The 18825-nt window shown below is 43.6% G+C and overlaps 1 protein-coding gene across 1 annotated transcript; it reads right to left on the bottom strand.

The window, feature by feature from the left end:
* Positions 1–176: 176 nt before the first annotated feature.
* CAV1 (caveolin 1) lies at positions 177–17900 on the bottom strand. The gene is made up of 3 exons (XM_054277791.1): positions 17817–17900; positions 16885–17049; positions 177–705 (listed from the first exon to the last, which is right to left on the bottom strand). The coding sequence occupies exons 1-3, from the start codon at positions 17844–17846 to the stop codon at positions 364–366; spliced, it is 537 nt and encodes a 178-aa protein (XP_054133766.1). The 5' UTR covers positions 17847–17900; the 3' UTR covers positions 177–363.
* Positions 17901–18825: the final 925 nt, after the last annotated feature.

Raw genomic sequence — 18825 nt, forward strand, 5'->3', positions numbered from 1 at the left:
CACAAGGAATGAAGGGTAAGATAAAAAGGCATCCAACAACACTTCAATCTCTGAATTGAACAGCCAGCAAAATAATATGCAGCTGGCATGGAAGAATAGCCCTTTAAGGTTAGTTTAAAATGCAGACCAAAGGGGGGGGAGGCAAAAGAAAGGGGGGAAAAAAAAAAAAGGGCAAGTAATCCAGTAAGAATGAACAGATGAACAGTAGAAAAAGAAGCTGAGCAAGTGATTCTTTGTTTTGGGCCAGTCCACCACCAGTTGCTGTATGTTGCTTTGGGAAACACAAAACTGGCACCAAAACACTCCAAAAAACACAAAACCTTCACCCCCTTCCTAGGCTGATGGCTCTCCTTGAATTGTCCCTCAGATCTCTTTCCGTACTGTGGCTCGAATGCTGCTGAACACTCTGCCTATGGCCTCAAAGAGCGGGTCGCAGAACGTGTGGATGCAGATGGAATAGACACGGCTAATGCACTGGATCTCAATCAGGTAGCTCCTTATGCACGGCACCACCGCCCAGATGTGCAGGAAGGACAAAATGGCAAAGTAGATGCCCCAGATGAGAGCCATAGGAATACCAAAGATTGCTGACAGTAAACGGTAAAACCAGTATTTCGTTACAGTGAAGGTGGTAAAACTGGCCTTCCAAATCCCATCAAAGCTGTGTGTTCCCTCTGGCTCAGCAATCACATCTTCAAAATCGATCTGCAGCAAAGAACACAAAGTCAGGTCAGTCAGACATTCACATCAAGGGTGTGTTCCAGAAACACCTTTCCTGGAGAGCTGCAAGAAAACACAAAGCACGTACTTCCTCCACCCTCACATGATTCAATCCATTATAACCCATGATTATCTTCATGGGTAACCTTTACCCAGTGACTACCAGGGAGCCTCAATGATTAGCTCAAAATTAGACATCTAACTTCTAGATGGAGTTTTCAACAAAACAGAATATATCTTCCTCACCTCCTACAGCCCTGAGGTATGCAGTGCCCTTCTGGTCTACTTAAGGTACAAAACAGGTGAATAAAATCATATTTCATTGTTTTGACTATTCATAAGTCACTCAAAAAGTCACATAAGGAAGCAGTGCATTCCAACATGCATATTTTAGCACTCTCTGTTGAAATACTGAGTTGTTCAGGAAGCTTAATTGTCATAACATTTCTATAAGAATATTAACAGAATTGAAATGATGGTTCAGCTCCATGTCACACAGACATGTTTGATATAACCCACAATACAGGATATTTAATTTGGTCAGCACAACCAATTGTATAGGCACTGCTAACAACAGGAAAGAGAACATCACAACACTATTCCTCTGCAAGGAAATAAATGGCTGTTTAAGTCAGATGAAAGAAAAAAAATTTGCATTCCTGGGACTGGATCCCGAAGTGAGATTATAATGCTGCCAAAAGTGAAGATTTACAGGAGCAAGGTAAGTATGACAGGGGCCAGCAGCCTCAGAAACTCAGGCAATTGTACCTTAGCATGCTGGAAGAAGGTGACTATACATATACTCTGTGTAAATACTGCTTACACTATAAGAAAAGGCTCACAATCACTTCTTTTAGTCTAAAATATACATAACAATTGAAAAGCAGTTGTTCTCTCCTGCTGAAACTTTTATCACCCCCAGACATAAGTTACTAGCAAAGGGACAAATATTATAATACCACTGGACTTTCCAGCTTCTTAGAGAAAAAAGATAATTACAAGCAGAAGTGTACAATCTAGGTGCACTCTATGTGAATGGCTGGTAAGTCCTTGAGAGGAAATTTCTGAATTTTCTGTGATATCCAACACCTTGAATGCCTAACACCAGGCTGGCTTAATTGAACATATTCACATTACTCTCTCTGCCAGTGCTCCTCTCTAGACATCCTGTCATTCAAATTACAAACCTCCTCTTTTTCTGCTACTCTGAACTATGTTCTAGTGATCTGAAAGTCATTCTTTGGGATGGACATTCATTATCATCATCACCATCACACCTAAAGATAGTATTTGAGTTGAAACTAGATCTCCACAGAAACCTGTGTCGGACTCTGCATTGGCAGAGTGGATTTCCTTTTTAGCATACATAAGCAAGCAGACACACAATCTGCTTCTGCAGCTATTCAAAAGCAAACTTTTCATTGTAGCCACATCTCATGTTAGCTCGCTTTCAAAGTGAATGGATGTTCTTGGCTTTTTATCAAAACTTTCCTTGAAATCAGATAATAAAAATATCCATATGATGGCAAAACCCAGAATGACAATAGTAAAAAAAAGCTGCTTCTCAAAAAATATTACTACATAAGGACTACACGCTTCAGTATAGCCCTCTTATTCTAAAACTTTAGTCAATTTATTGCATGCTTCCCATCAGCTGTTGCTGTAACCCTTGGTAAAGGATTACAGCCATCATAATGTTCAAAGCATTGAGGGCTAGTCAATGTCATATCTAAAGTCTTTTCATTAATTTCAGTTGTAGTGGAAATACCATGTTGTATTATTTCAACTGGCTGATGTCGGATTTTCGGCTGTTTAGATGGTCCAGGAAGGCCCGAGATGGCCATGGGCAGCCCGCGCTCCAAAGGATGAGAAGGGACTTCAGATCTTTTCTCGGTCTCGGTGTTTATTAAATGTTTATCTAAAAGATTTTCTCTGGGCCTGACAGAGTTCTGCTCAGCAGTCAGCCATGGGCACACTCTGAGAGCCCCTGGGGCGGCCACCTATCTTTATACTCGGAGTTACGTATACAATATTTATCATTTTTCTCCAATACCCTCTACCCTTATTAACCAGTGCATTTTTAGTAAGGTCCAATCTCAAAGTGCTGATACGGGAAATATTAGATCTCATAAGGAAAAAAAGTTTGCATTGAGCTCCATGAGCCTTTTCATGGTTGCATCTTTATTTTAGCCAAGTGAGACCTATTTTTATCAGAAATGCAATTTTTTTGGCAAGCAAAATGAAGCCATAGTTGAATGTGAAATTTATAGATTTTAAAAAATATATAGTAAAATTAGCCCATAATTTGATTACTTTCAAAGTAATTCCTTGTAATGAAATGGAAAATGGAAGCCAATAAACTCACTGGTTTTCAAATCAAATAGTAAACTTTCTGTAATTGTGATTCTCAGTAACTAATATTTTTAGCCTGTTGTGTTCAACAAAATGTCCGTGGAGAGCTGGGGAGCTGACAGAAGAATCATGGCATATAACATTTCCAGATGGACAGCCCTGTACTCCTTCCAGGAGATGATGCTAATATTAGAACATTTATGATATATCTTTGGTCAGGATTCCCAGCTCAAGTCATACACTGTTGTCCTAAAACACTCAGGAATGAATCTGTCTGTGAGATAACAGTGATGTATTCACGACACCTTAATTACCAAGAGGTTCGCTTGGAGCAATTTCAACAGCTCTCAGAATTCTTCTAACAATGCAGAGAAGTAGAAGAGACGGCCCTGTAGGAATGGTAGCTGATGTCACACTACCATGTCTGCCCATTTCATTATTCCTCAAATTCCATTTCACATTACTCCAATTCGAATAAGGGAACTTGTGAGTGAAAAGAAAAATGGCCTGACAACTTAAACTCTTAGCTGAATACAGTGTTAAAATGAAGCTGTTATCTTCCCAAAAGCTGTAAGAACATTATGAAACATAAGAACATTATGTTTCATACATAAATGAAGTACGCCTGGCACATGAACCTCTGCGGTGCTGTCCAAAAACAGACTTACCTGCAGCAATGTCTAAATAATGAGAGGCAAGGAGTTGAGGTAATCTGGGCTATTCTACTCATGTGCTAACAGAACACTGCCTGGGAAACACTATTTATTTCACTCTTCAAGCAGTACAGATAAGTCCTTATGCTGCAGGAACTGAGATATCACTCAGCTTCTTCCTGCACTAAACCACTCCTATGATGGAGCCTGATTTTAACTTGTTCTCTGCAGGCTGCAGGAGGAACAGGTGACTGGATGCATTTTGCCTTGCTATAGATTATACTTACATCACTCAGATTACTCAGTCCCTCCTACTACTCTCCTCTGGATTATAGTTCAATAGCACTCACTGAGGGTGAGTGTCATCAGATGATAAAAAGTGTCCAACTGAAGTAAGTAAAGTAAAAATAGGACTGACAGGAGAAAGAGAAGTGCCCAGAAATATGATCCTACAGAAGAAAGACGCTGTCATTTCTGGCAATGAATCTAACTGTCTTGCAAGTATAAGACAACATGTTTAGGGCATTGTTCTCAAGGTCACTTTTCTCAAAGCATCATGTGCATGTAGATCTGTGAACTCTCATTTTATCTGCATAAAGGTTTTCTTAGGTTGTGCACAGGTCTTTTTTAGTAGATTGCATATTCCTTGTGTAGTTTGTTCCTCCAGAGCTGTCAGGATTTGCTGTGAAATCAAAGAGGCAGTTGCCAAGCTAGTGAAAATACATGCACGTTCACTTGTGAGAGGAGAGAAGTACAGGAAATTTGGTTTGACCCTCTAAAGGATGCTAATAACTTGCTCTAGCCTTCTGTTTCAGATTAAACTATTAAACACTATCAACTCCTGCTCCATGCCTACAATGCACTTCCTGACTTCAGCTATTCTTTGTTTCCTACTATTCAGTTTGGTGAAGCCAGTTTTTACATTGCTTGAAGCTTTTGTCTGATTCTGCTATGAGAATTAATGCAGCTTCTTTTGCTCTGCACTTGTTTATTAAACCCCTATCAGGAAACTGAGGAACCTGCTTTGATTCTAAAATAGATTTATTTACAAGAAAGGGAAATGGTATGGGATTTATTTACAAGATTTATTTACAAGACAGGGAAAATGTCTATTTAAAGATCAGAACTATTAATCAAAAAAGCTTAACAGTGTAAAGTTATCATCTGACTCAATAACATATGCTACATGTATGAAATCACTTGACCTGCTGACCTTGTCACTTCAAGTCCCCATGTATCAGAAGCTGGCCAGCTGGAAAGGTATATTAAATGCCAGGCTCAAATCACCTACTTACCAGCTATGCTTCTCTAAAATTTGTTCTTTGAGGTTTGTAATATTCATCACATAGAAAAAATTACTGTGCTTGGTTGGTCAGAAAAAAAAATAAATTATTAAGACCACCAGCATTAGGCTTTGACCTACATTTCTGTGACTGTAACTATCAAAATTCATATCTTTGTGTGTGGTAGCTGCATGCTGCCACTGTGCTCACAGCACACAGTTCACATAGCCAGGCACCACCCCTATTCCACTCCAGAGGAACCCAAACAAGTGCTGAGAATGCCTAAATTTTGGTGTGCTTTCACTATCTCTCAGAGTCAGTAAAAGGAGGCTCAGATCCTTATTGCATCTCTATTGATTGATCACTATTATGTCCAGGCAGGCAGAACACTTAAATATGCACACAACATGAAAATGTGAACTGTCCCACTGATGTCAATATGCTTACACACTCTGCCTAAAGGGTTAAAGTCTAGGCTGAACGTACACAGGACAGAGTCATAAACTACTATTCTTTACATTTTTATGCCCAGGGTGTGGAAACTGTCCTTACTGCTTACCCTGGGTTGATTTTAAACAGGTTTTCTCTGATTCCAAGACCCTAGGTATAATAATGTTTCACTGTATTAAAAGATGTCCTTGCAAGGCATGAGGCAGAAATGTCTTTTTCTTTTCTGTTGTAATAAATGCAATTTGTAAAATTCCCAAATATATTTATTCAATGTTCTTTAAAGAAACATTTAACATACAAAAATGTAGAAAATATCACAAAATAACAACCCTTTCTATGGCATGGGTCACATTTGGGAGGTGATGTTAAGGACAGATGCAACACTGTTCTTATGTTGGAGAAGGCTGATGTGTATTATTAAAAATAAGAAAATGTGTGAGCATATGAGATTATTATTCCCTTAGCACTTCCACATGCTATTTGGAACTTTAAATTCCCAGTTACAGTGCCTAGAGAAGAACTTGTTTTTCACAGAAGCTGAAAAAAAACTTAAACAATAAACTCACAAGTTTTCTGTTAAATCACTGATGCCAGTTAAGCATTTATGTATTTCCTTGATCCTTTTGAATACCACATTACCACATATGATGCTTGTTCTTACTGCTTGTCCTGACTGCTGCCACACTTTAAGAGAAAAGGATGAAGAAGTATATACTCTCTCTACTGAATCTACAGGAAAGAGGACAGGGAGTTGTTGGGGCTTACAGGAGAAAGTTGATCCTCTCCCTTCCCTCCCAGACAGCCAAAGACTCATTCACCCTTTTAAGAGCACTGTGTTATCTCCATCTGGCAAACCTGTAGTTATGTAGGAAAGCTGGCACTTTGTTCCTGAACACACAGAGCTCCATGATTCCTAGAGGCTCTACTTCCTCACTAATCAGGTCTCAACAGCCAACATTAGGTGATCTCAGGTGTTCACTAAAGCAAAAACTCATTCTCTTCCACACTATTCATACAAACCTCAAGCAAAAGGGTGATTACCAAATGTGCACATCTAGCACTGTTCTGTTCCCTCACAAGACTAGAAATCACCTTGAATCTTGGTATTGGTGGCAAGCGTATAACAAGGGAACCCCAGGAGTCCCTCCAGGCTGGGCTGCAGCATGATTAGGCTTTGCCTGTCAACCTCAAAGTCCGTCTTCAGAGCACACTGTTCTTCTGGGGACTGGCCAGATCACAAGGCACAACAGTTGCTTCTTTGCAAAAAAAATAAAAAAAAAGATGCCATGACTGCAGATGGCTAGGATCAGAGCTGTTGTGTAAGGCTTGTTGAGTGCAGAAAACTTACAAACAAGTATTTCCAAAGTGAATGAGAGCCTAAACAAGCAAACAGAACTGTTGTACCCCAGTTACTTGCACAAACTGACCAAAGAATTTGTTCTACCTTTCCTGTCTCCCTGTGCCTGCTTCCCACAGTATGGCAAGAAAAGTGTTCTGCTGGCAGATCTCTTAATGGAAACAGTGAATCTTTCCTGAGTGCTACAGAGTATGCCAGAAAAGCAAACAATGCTTTAACAAACAAGGATATCCATGTTGGAAAGTAGAATTGAAGGACTGCACGCTTCTAGCCAGAGAAGAAAACCAGCCTGGTCAGGAGTGATTCCTACTGCATGCATAACAAATACTCAAATGCATTCTGAAAATGTGTAAAGGATGCCATGACTTAGAAAAGGGGGTGACTGCAGATCACCATTTCACAAACTGAAAATCATAGAAAAAAGAAAAAAAATATTTTTCTGCTTCTATTTACTGAGAGAACAATGTCCTGCTCCCTCCCTGTGCTGATTACATACCACAAAAGCTCTGCTGATGGTCTTTGTTCCATCAGATGGGCAGGCTCACCAAAACCTGTGGAAGTACTCATAAGGAAAACACAAATTATGCCAATGGGTGAGCACTGCAGCAACCAGCTGCTCCCCAGAGATCTCCTGAAACACTTGCCTGTCCCATTCCAACACAGGCTGGCAGAAGGAAAGACAAGCAGTTTCAAAGAAAGAGCTGCACTCTAACACAGCAAAACTTCCTGTGCAGGTGGGGATACCATGTCAGCTAGTTCCTTGACAAATGTCTTGATGTTGTTGGAGTAAGCAGTCAGAAAATAAAATGACTGTTTTCCTCCCTGGAAACTGGGCTGCTGGGAGGTTATTACAACCTTCCCAAAGAGAAATCCTTAAGAAGCTTTCTTTGTTTTTATTACTTGGTTCATGTTCCACAGTTCCTTGTTTGATACAGCTATTTTAGCAAAGAACCCTAATACATTTATGCATATCCATGTATGTCTGTCCATCTGTATGTTTAAAGAGATATATTTATGAACACCAGTGTGAAGTTTTGACTACACTAAACATACAAGACATTTTTTCTTTTATTTCACTGGTGCCTGGAGTTAAACTGAATCCAAAAGCCTTAATAAAAGACATTGTCTAAACTGATTTTATATTTTAAATTTTATTTAATAAATATGACAGATTTCTATTTTATTATGCTTCTATACTATTAAGGTAATAAACTACTATTAAGCGTAAGTTTTTAGAACTTGGTCTAACTTTATCATTCCTAAATTTAGGCACTAATATGAAGTAGAAATGCAGTGACCTCAGACTCTTCAGTAGTGTACGGAGAGACAGTGACCCTTGGAGGTTGTTTTAGACCTGGAAAACATTTTTTTTTCTCTTTATAGTTTATAAAGGGAGTCTAAGGAGAGGAGACTCTTGATTACATATAATATCAATAAACACACTCCTGTTAGCTGCTGCCATTCTTTTTTGCAAATCTGTATAACTTGTTTTCACCTTTTCCCCTCATTTCTACCTGAACTATGCTTATTGCTGACAGTGAGTGTGCAGTGATGCCCAGCTGCCTCTCTTTTCCTTTGAAAATAAACTTGACCCTGCATTTGTACTGTTAGAATGTTGTCTTTCTTAGGGAAGAGCTTAAGTTACTGATCCTTAAATATAAGGTATTTCTTTAGTATTTCATAAAAATCAAGATATTTTATAGTTCTGCTCCTGTCATAAACTGCATGAGAATAGCAATGGGAACGAGTGCAAGCTGTGTGGTGAGGCTGACACACTGGAGGAAAGGGATGCCTTGACAGGCCTGAGAGCTAGGCACCTGTGAGCCTCATGAAGTTCAACAAGGCCAAGTGAAAGGTCCTTCACCTGCATCAGGGCAGTCCCAAGCACAAATACAGGCTGGGTGGTGCCTAGATTGAGAGCAGCCTGCAGAGAAGGACTTGGAGATGCTGGCTGATGAGCAGCTCAATATGATCTGGCCTGCAGCCCAGAGAGCTGACAGCACCCTGGGCTGCACCAAAAGGAACAGGTTGAGGAAGGTGATTCTCCCACTCTGCTCTTATGAGACCCCATCTGGAGTAGTGTCCAGCTCTGGGGCCTCCAAGATGGGAACATGGGCCTGTTGGAGCAAGTCCAGAGGAGAGGCTAAAAGATGATCAGAGGGCTGGAGCACACCCTCTGTGAAGACAGGCTGAGGGACTTGTGGTTGTTCATCTGGAGAAGAAGATGAACTCTTGCAGAAGTAAATAAAGTGGGCTACAGAGGGACTTTTTACAAGGGCATGTAGTGACAGGACAGGGGGAATGGCTTTAAACTGAAACAGAGTAGGTTTAGATTAGATATTAGGAAGAAATTCCTAGGAGAGGCACTGGAATGAGTTTCCCAGAGAAGCTGTGGATGCCCCATCCCTGGCCCCATTCAAGGCCAGGATGAGGGGGCTTTGAGCAACCTGACCTCGTGAGTGGCATCCCAGCCCATGACAGGGGCTGGAGCTGGATGATCTTTAAGGTCCCTTCCAAACCTTTCTATGATACATGAACTTGGACTTTGTAAAACAGTTGATGATTTTATAGCTGAGCTCTACAGGAGATAGATCCCTGATCTTGAGGAAAACTGATTATTTTTTGTAGCGTCTGTTTGAATTCCAATAAGGGATTTCAAAGTTGAAAGAGGAAATGTTGCAATCCATCTACGAGACTCCCTTAGGCTTTTTTGGAACTCAGAATATAAATTCAGCACAGCAGGAGTGCAGACAGAGAATGTGATGCCTTCACCTTCAGCTGTGAGAATGTCTTCTCACTTCTTATCTACGAAGTTGAATTTATCAGTTCCTATTTTTTTAACTACAAACAAACTCCACCCTTGTACAGCCCCACTAACATCTAGAGCACAGCTCCTACATCTTGAATATAATCATATTTTATCAATGCATGAGCTCATTAAAATGGGACAGTGGCACGGAAATTATTTTTCTTTTGATTGCTAATCTGGTAACAATTTCTGACAAGAATGATATTCCATAGAGTTCAATTTTTTTTGAAACTTTTTCAATTGTTTTGAATTTTTTAAATATTTTTAATTGTTTTTCAAATCAAAAATATTTTCTTAAGAAGTCTGTCATGAAAATATAAAGAGACTAATGGTGCAAAACCTGCCTCCACAATAAATCAAATTAAATTAAATGGCATAATTTCTCTTTCCCATTTAAAATAAGCAACCCTTTTAGAGTCCAAGATGAGTTTTATAGCTGTCATTTGTCTAGAAAATAATTATGGTAGTTCTGGATCAAACACCTCAAAAAATCAGTTACTGATATAGACTTCATCCTGGTATCTATGAGAAGGGTATTTGAGAGCTGTGGGAAATACTAACTTATCTTAAATTAGAACTATATCTGTCTTCAGTTTTCCAGAGATCACAAGTGTTTCAGAATCCCCCAAGTTCATTTGTATTTTCTTCTTTCTGTTGCCTAAAACACAACCAAGATAAAATTTCCTCACTGGGGACCTCATTGGTAAATGATTCTATTGTACACAATTATCCCTTTTTCCCCTGGAGAGTTTTGCATTTCAATATTCTTTGTTTGTTTTAGATATCCATGCAAGAAGACAGTGTTTCAATCCACACAGTGGGCTAAAAATTCTACAATCTATTCAAATTGTTCTTAATATTTTTTAACATATGATTGTTGAAGTTATCAGAATTGAAAAGTATTTGCCTCTTTTGAATCTGAGATAGTGTCCAATAAATTCTAACAAAAGAAACAGCCACGCTGAATCATTTGCTCTGTCCCCATGGCCATCAAATTTTTCTGTGGAGTTATGAGTCATGTTCATCATGCCAGCAAGAAGGCTGTGCATAAGGCTTTAATAATACCATGAGTTTAAATGCGAACACAGTTTTTAGAGAAAGAAGCTTTCATTAGAACAGATGCCATTATTAGCTGTTCTCTTATGGACATTCAGAAATTCCATGCCTGAGAACTCCTAATTAACGTGCAAGAAAACTATTTTTCAGAACTCTTAAAACCTCGCTCAGACCTTGTATAAACTGGCATTCATAATGACTCAAGGCTTTAATCTCATACTCCTAGACTAGCCTTGGAAGAAATGTTTGAAACAGAACTGAATCACGTGGTCAGCCAAAGTCAAACATTTGACTTTGCTTGCATTTTAAATCTAAACCCCATAGCGTGTTAATACGACACAGCATCACAGAACCATTTCATTTAATTAATTGTTTTGCACAAGTAAGGTGCCATGTCTAAACCACAAGTATCAGCAGTTGAGACAAGCATGCCCTCTGAGAGCACTGCTTCTCCTGTCCTGTGGTTAAACACTGTGAATCTGCCTCCAGAGGCATCACACTTTGGTCACTGCCAACAGCAAGAGCCCAGGTGACAAGCTTGGGTTGGAACACATACACATAGATTTGTGATCCATGTATTTATATGGATGTTTTTAAACATTGATCTATGATCTCATGACTTTTAACAATGTCTAAAAACAAAGAAAAAGGGTCTGCATTATATTTCACTTAATTACTTATTTCAGAAATAGCACCTGATTGAGCTCTGTTTTTCTCTCATTTTACTATGTTAAAGAGCAGAACTGGGTTCCTCTCAGGTTGACATTCATTGTCACATCTGAGTGACAGCCCACCTTAGGTCTCCCACTCAAACAGAGCATGGGGTGACACCTGCTTTCCTTCCAGGAGGTTCTCAGGTGTGGGAATGGGAAGTGCTCTGACCAGGCATCTCTCTGTGCATCTTACACTGTGCTCAGTACAACAGGGAGGGGCCTTAATCATGAAAAATTACATAAAATGTAAACTGCTTTTGAAAAACCTCTCTTTTTATTATGAGGCAGAAATTGTAAATAGCTTTCAAAGTGTGCCTGAGTAATACTTTCCTCCCTAATGAGTACATAAGGGTATTACAGTATTTGTCAACGTTTGACTAAAAATTCCAGACTTTTCCTTGCAGTAAGTTGAATTGCTCTCAACTGCATTAAAGTGGAAGGCAGGATACGTAATCTTTTGAGACTTGGTACAAAAGCTCTGCATCCTCACATCTCTAGGCAAGTACTAAATTTTTTTTTTTTCCAGAGCAAAAAGGACTCCTATACAACCAACAGCAGATAGACACCACTTGTTTACTACAAAAAATTATGTTCTAGATGGTAGACCAGCCACAGTTCTTTCTTCCTGGCACATCACTGTAGGAAAAAATGGTAATCTGGCTGCAGATGTGACTGCACAGTTGGTCCTCACTAGTAAAGGGAGGATTAGACTTTGTAGAGTTGGCTGCAAGGTCTGTGCTTATTCTCAGCAAGGAGCAAGGAAGTTAGCGAGAAGAGTAATCTGTAGGAGAGCTGGCTCCCTCCTCTGCATTTTCCAAAGTCAGTAAACTCTGTGCAGACTTGACCACAGATATGTTGAGAAAGTTTGAACTCTAAAACTCGAAGGCTGCAATTTAGCCATACTCGAAAAACACAAATAATGTGTTGGGAAACAAGAAGAGCAAAGCCTGAACTTCAGGCACCTTCATGTGAGTCCTGGATAACTGGGGAATGAATGAGAGAAAAAATCAATAAGCTTTCCACCCTGTTTGTTGTGTCTCATCACAAAGAAAACCTGTGGGACACAAGTCCAAGAGCAGAACTGTCTGGTGAAGGACACATGAAACAGATAAAACTATGGCAAACCACCTGTATGATCACCAGCATGACTCCTGGAGAGCTCCCACAGGCACACAGGCTGCTTCTCCCTTCCTAGATTCCTTCCTCGCCCCCTGCCTCACTAGCCACCTTCACAAGCCAGTGCCTGAACAAGGGAACCACTGGTGCACATTCTCCCTCTGTCTAGGTGATGTGTGAGCACAGTTGTATGAGGAAGAAAATCTCTTCTTTCTGGTCTCCACTGAAAAAATGGGGAAAAAGGGGGAGTTCTGGTGATTTTTACTAGTTTGTGCTTCTCCCTGTTCAGAGCTGTTACTTCCACTGTCTGCATACCTCAGGTTCCATAAGGCCTTGTTCACATCCCTCTCTGAACAGAAATCCAGTCATTTGCCCCATTTTTCTGGAAACCTCCCAGCACTAAGCTCCCACTTGGTAGGTAATTCAAAGACAAACCATAAGCAAAGTCACCAACAGCTTTGATGCAAAGCTGCTCCATGTATCTAGTTTTCATAAAAGGATTTTGACTGGGTTTCTGCCCCTTGCCTGGATCCCAACCCTAAAGCTGCCTGCACCACACATCTGCTGCAGGGGAAGCTGGGCAGATGCTCTGCTGCAAATCAAGGGAACGTGCCTCCTGCTTCTCACAAGAGAAGGTTATTTTTAAAATGTGCTATGGGAAGTATTTGAATACAGACAACACTGAGGCCTTTTAGAGAGCTGCTTACAGAGCAGATTCCTCATCCTCTGTCTAATCATTTCTATTTCATGGCTGACTGATTAGTCCCCAGTTTCCATGCTGTTGTGCCTCATAGTCAAGGGGCAAGAAATGCATAAAATAGTGGGTATAAAGCAGAAAGTTTTGAATCTAGAAAAATGCAACGGCTTTAAACAAAATTGAGCTCAGCCTAAGCCATACTTCTGGCATTACAGGACTCCTACACTTTTTTTTCCTCTGACTTTCAGTACTTAAGACTGGGGTCTCTGTCAGTCAGTTTAACATTCTGCCTGGAAGCTTTACAGCCCAAGTAAGAATGGCAGATGCATGCCAGAAGGGGACTACAGACTGATGGCTAAGGCAGGGACTGAATCTGTGTATTTTCACCCCAATCCAAGCTTGTCCCCTAGGCACTGGGTGTGAATTTTATTGCTATGTCTAATAGACTGAATAGACCCTGTGGTCCAAAAAAATGCAAATTGTGGCAAAAATCCTCTCTCTACTCTGTAGGTTGATCTATCTATGAAATACTTGAAATAAAAGTTATTCTTATTTATCCTTGTAACAAAACAGAAAATGTTGGTTTACAATGCCATTTTGTACACATATTGCTGTTTTTATGATGTAAAATGGATCCTGTCTGGTTAACATCAAATGCATTTTGGTATATTCCTATGTCTTGATGTGACTATCTCCACCACCAGGAGCTCACTTGCTGACACAGAGGCAGCACTGGTATTCTGGCTGTTTGCAGTTTTTCGGTGCATGTGTTGAACCACGATTACTTCAAAAGGACAAACTGAAAAGCTTGTTTTTTCCATTCCTACACTTATTATTCCCCAAGTTTATTTTAGAAGACGGAATGTAACAAACTTCCTTAATCCTTGTCTCTGTGGGAGGCAGAGAGAGCAGGATAGGCTTTGTAGGTTTCAGCTTCTTTTAAACCCACTATGGTTTTTTTCTGTCAGTGATCTCTTTTCCCATCAGGGTCTTTCTTTCATTAGGTTAGGTTGTGGACACCAGAATTCTGACTTGCTTGGGAGCAATGACTCATCCTCAGAAGGTCTGGTTGCTTTGGGGACTTCTCCTGTTGACATACGCAATGAACTGTGATGCAGGGCTGTTCATGAGCTCTGGCATTCCCTGTCTACTCAGCTGCTCCTCCTCTTTAAAATCATCCATTTTAAAGGCAGTTTTGTACCATTAGGTACACAGATTATTTTTTCTAAACAAATAATAATTTTATGCCTTTTCATTTTCATATGGCTCCTTAAATATACAGGCTGCTGTGACAATTCTTAGCATCGATCCAGCAATATGACCATGGCTTGTCATATTCAGGACCTTCAAATTGTGTTGAAGTCTGGAATTTGAATCAAGACCTTGTTAAATTGTCTGCACATAGCATGAATCATTTTATAGATATGCATTCAGGATCCAGAGCTCACCTCTTGATTCTCTGGAAACAATCGTGTATTTTTCTTTTTCAAGAATGGTCTTCATTACAACAAACATGGTGAATGGCACACACTCTGACACTGCTGGCCATTAAGCAAGGCACTTAGTGGCTTAGTCACCTACTAGGACTGGGCAGCTCCCATTTTCCCTAGGGTCAGACAAACCCAGATGACAGCACCCTCAATTTTCACTTTGCAGTGGTGTATTCCCCTCTCCATCTTTCCAGGCTGCAGAGCTTGTTGGGCCTTGGCTTTGGAAACACCACCTGAGCTCAGCTCTTTTCAAGCTTACCAGAAACACTGTCTGCTCCCAGGAATTACTAAAAATCTGCTGTTTTCCTTATAATCACCCTTGGAAAATATCCCTCCTGCCTGAATGGCACAACATTCCTGCTCTCGCACCTTCGGAGAAAGTGCTGACCCAAATGCGGCCAAGATGAAACATTGTTATGACTAAAGCCCGCTCTCTTGCAAGCCTATAGACAGCAGCCCAAAAAGGGCCCTTTGAGCTCTCCTGGACTGCAGCAAGCTACCACCAACAACCACCAACATGCCTCTCAGAGCCTCACGCACGGAGGATCACTGAAACAAGCTGTATCCTGGGCCAATATGCAGACTCCTCAAGGCCCAATCCTTCGCCCATTAGGAAGTGCAAAAGCATCCAAAGTGAGTATTTCATTGACCTCTGGGGGGAATTCTTCACAGGCACCTTGCTTGCACAGACTCTTCCTCTCTGTGTGCGTGCCCCTGTGCATATGCTGCAGTAAATGTGAGAGAAATACTGCTTTCTTACACGTCTAAGTACCTTGGGTGTCTAAGTAAATTAAGCTAGTGAATAAAGTTAGGTTATAGTTATAAACTTACTTAAATGCTAAATTGTTAAACATAAGTTATAAGCTAAGTGTTGCTAAGTGTTGTTCTATTGAGTTGCTAACTTCGAAGTTATAAATTAGGTTAAATGCTCTTCAGTGTTATTCTCAGTAAACTGCTAAGGTTAAGTAATAAATTAAATTTAAGCTATAAGTTAGGTATAAGTGTTCTTCCTATGTTAAATTGTTAGGTTTAAGGTATAAGTTAAGTACTGTTAAGTTGGAGTGTTGTTAAACTTTCAGGCCCTGCTCCTTTTTATCCTTGCCTGCACTGTCTTTTGTCACACACACATATCTAAGCACATACACACACCCCTAGACAGTTCTCAGTTCATTTCTGTTTTGATTGCCTGAATTTTGTTTGGTTTTGTTGTTGTTTGTTTTCCCTTGTTGTGCCTTGGCTGTCCTGTAAGTAGTAGAGTGAATCTTGCCAATAAACTTGTCATGCTTTGTCACTTAATATTAAATCTGACTTTTGCTCATACCCTTGCCGATGACTTTTTAAGTGATCTCAAACACTCACGTTCGTAACACATGTTGATTGTACAAATTTGTCCGTATAAATTCTTTTTCTACAAGAAAACATATTTCTGTGATATTTTTGACCAAAGTGACTTCAAGCAAAAATCTCCATCGACCCTGACCTGTCAAAACAGTCAAACTGATTTATAAATCAAAACAAAAAAATCTAGGCAAGGGCACAGTTAGATTTTGCTTAGCTTATCATCTTTTGAAGGAAGGAAAAGCACCAAAGAGAACAAAACAGAACAAGGACACAAATCCAGCCGCCACCAGAATCTCTGATTTTGCACCCGCCAGGCTTAGGGAGGGCGATTTGGTTTGTGACATCTCCCCGCCCTGCCTCTGTGCGTGCCTCGGGGAAGGAAAATCTTTCCGACGGTGTTACACAAGGTCACGCACTCATCCCCCCGCTCCCGGCCCCGTCCCGGCTGCAGAGCGGGCAGCGGCACACAGCGCGGCGGGACCCCCGCCCGGAGCGCCCCGGGACAGCGCGGCCGGCCCGACACGGGGCCAGCCCGACACGGGGCCAGCTCCCCCGGACAGCGCAGCCAGCCCGACACGGGGCCAGCCCCCCGGACAGCCCGACACGGGGCCAGCCCCGCTCCGAGCCAAGAGCTCCGCAGGACTGCCCTGGCCGCTGCCCGCCTCTCTCCTGCCCACTCCGCCTTTTCTTAAAAAAAACACCAAAAACCCGATCAGCCCCCGTCCCGTTCCCTGCTGCAGCAGGTGGAGGGATGTTCGCGGGCATCAGCCGTCCTGACAGCGCCCGCGTATCCTGCCTCGGCAGGACTCGGTATCGCCCCCCGCGACGCCCCGCCTCGGCCCCTCACCTTAACCACGTCGTCGTTGAGGTGCTTGGGGTCTCGGTTGACCAGGTCGATCTCTTTGGTGTGCACGTCGTGCACCGCCTTTTCGCTCAGCTCATCTGCCATCATCTTGTTGTTGGGCTTGTAGATGTTGCCCTGCTCCCGGACGGGCGCCGTGTACAGAAAGCCCTGCGGGGAGCAGAGGGAGCGCGGGCGGGCGGGGAGAGCCCAGTGAGGCGGGGAGGGCAGGGCCGGGCCGGGCCGGGCCGGTCCGCGCAGGAGGGCGGGCTGGGGCTGGGGAGGCGGCCCCGGTCCCGCGGGCAGCGGGATGCAGGCTGCGGGCCGGCCTCGCCCGGCTATTTAACCGCGGCCGCGGGGCGCGCACCACACCACACCACACCCCCGCCGTGCCAGGCGCCGGCTCCCGCTCCCGCCGCCAGGCGGCCCCGGCCCCGCGGCGTTGCCCCAGGGCGGAGCGAGCGGCCCCACTCGCGGGTGTGGCCCCGCGGGCAGGGCACGGAGCGCCCGGGGCTCCCCGCGCAGCGCCCTCCCCACACCGCCCTCGCCGCGCTGCCCGCGCCCGACCGCCCCGCTGCGCGGACCTGAGCGCGGAGCCCGCACCGCCCTGTCCTCGCTGTACCTGCCCCCTCCCTATACCGCCCTTCGTGCAGGACCATCACCGTACCCTCTCCATCCCGGTGCTCTGGCCGTAGAGCTCTCCATACACCGCTCTCCCCGCACGGCAGCCAGCAGCCCCCCTCCCCGTGCCCCGCCGGGGACGAGCGCCCCGGCTCGCCCTGCCCGCTGTCCCTGCCCGCAGGTGCCCGGCCGTCCGCCCTCCTGCCGCCGAGCCGCCCCTCGCCCCGCTCCTCCGACGGCTCAGGGGGCTTGCAGGTAGCCGCTGCAGGGAGCTGGCGGCGGGGCAGCATCCCGGCCCCATGCCCCGGTGGTCCTACCTCCGAGTCTACGTATTTGGTGCCGGACATGCTGCCGCGGGCTGCTGACGGCTCTGCCGCGAGTTACTTTGCCCTGTGACTTGCAGGAGCGGAGGCAGGAAGATTCCGCTCTGCGGAGCGGCCGGCCGGGGGAGGTAGCTGCGAGGAGAGGGCTGGCCGCCGGCCAGGGCGGCTGCCTGCCTCCGGCTGGGGTGGATGACAGCGGCGGGACGGCCCCGCACACGGCAGGGCGGCCGGGGGTGGGAGGGGAAAAGAGCCCTGCCCCGGCAACCTGGGAGCTGGCGGGCCCGGTCCCGGATGCTTGTGCCACGCCGGGCGGGGACAGGGGCTCGACAGGGAGAGGGACAGGGTCCCGTCCGCGTCATCCGCCCCGTCCCGGCTGCCCACGACCCCCGGGTCAGGGGGTCCCCGCCGCTGCGTGCCAGTGCCGGGGTGACAGTGGCTGCGTGCGGCAGAGCCACCTGGGCAAGATGGGAGGGGGAAGGAAGCAGTGAGGAGATGGAAAACTTTAGTTGTGTTCAGCCTGCAGAGCGAGCGAGGCGTTTGCCGGGCTCCCCCCTCCCGGCATTGACAATAGTTTACACAGAAGCATCGCTGCTCCAGGAACAATTGTGGAAACTTGGATATTCTTAGGATGAAGAAAAAGAGATTTTTCTGAACTGGTTCATCTCAAAACTATGCAAATATTTAACAGTTCTGCACTTTAACACTGCTCTATTTTTCCTGAGAGGAGATTGATCCATGCATGTCTGCCATGCATATTAACCACTGGGATTAACTTTTAAAGGGGAATGGTGCGACACCATCTTGCCATGCTCTGTTCTCAAGGTTTTTTTGTAAGCTCAGGGACATATGTAGGAGTAAACAGTATACGTATAAAAATTCATCACTGTATTCAAGATGGCTCAGGTTAGGGTTGCAGCATCACTATACATTTAAAAAATGTATATTTCATTTTTTTGTGCACATGTGTTTGCAGCCACTAGTTTTGTGTTAGGAAATCGGACTA

The sequence above is a fragment of the Melozone crissalis genome, unplaced genomic scaffold (assembly GCF_028551555.1).
Source record: "Melozone crissalis strain CALT ecotype California unplaced genomic scaffold, PUWL_Pcris_2 ptg000004l_1, whole genome shotgun sequence".
NCBI classification, from domain to species: Eukaryota; Metazoa; Chordata; class Aves; order Passeriformes; family Passerellidae; genus Melozone; species Melozone crissalis.

Coding starts and splice junctions, on each gene's coding strand:
- CAV1 (XM_054277791.1), bottom strand. CDS start 17,846: ATGTCCGGCACCAAATACGTAGACTCGGAG. Junction 17,050..17,816: donor CCAAATACGTAGACTCGGAG/GTAGGACCACCG, acceptor TGCTCCCCGCAG/GGCTTTCTGTACACGGCGCC. Junction 706..16,884: donor TCAACGACGACGTGGTTAAG/GTGAGGGGCCGA, acceptor TCTTTGCTGCAG/ATCGATTTTGAAGATGTGAT.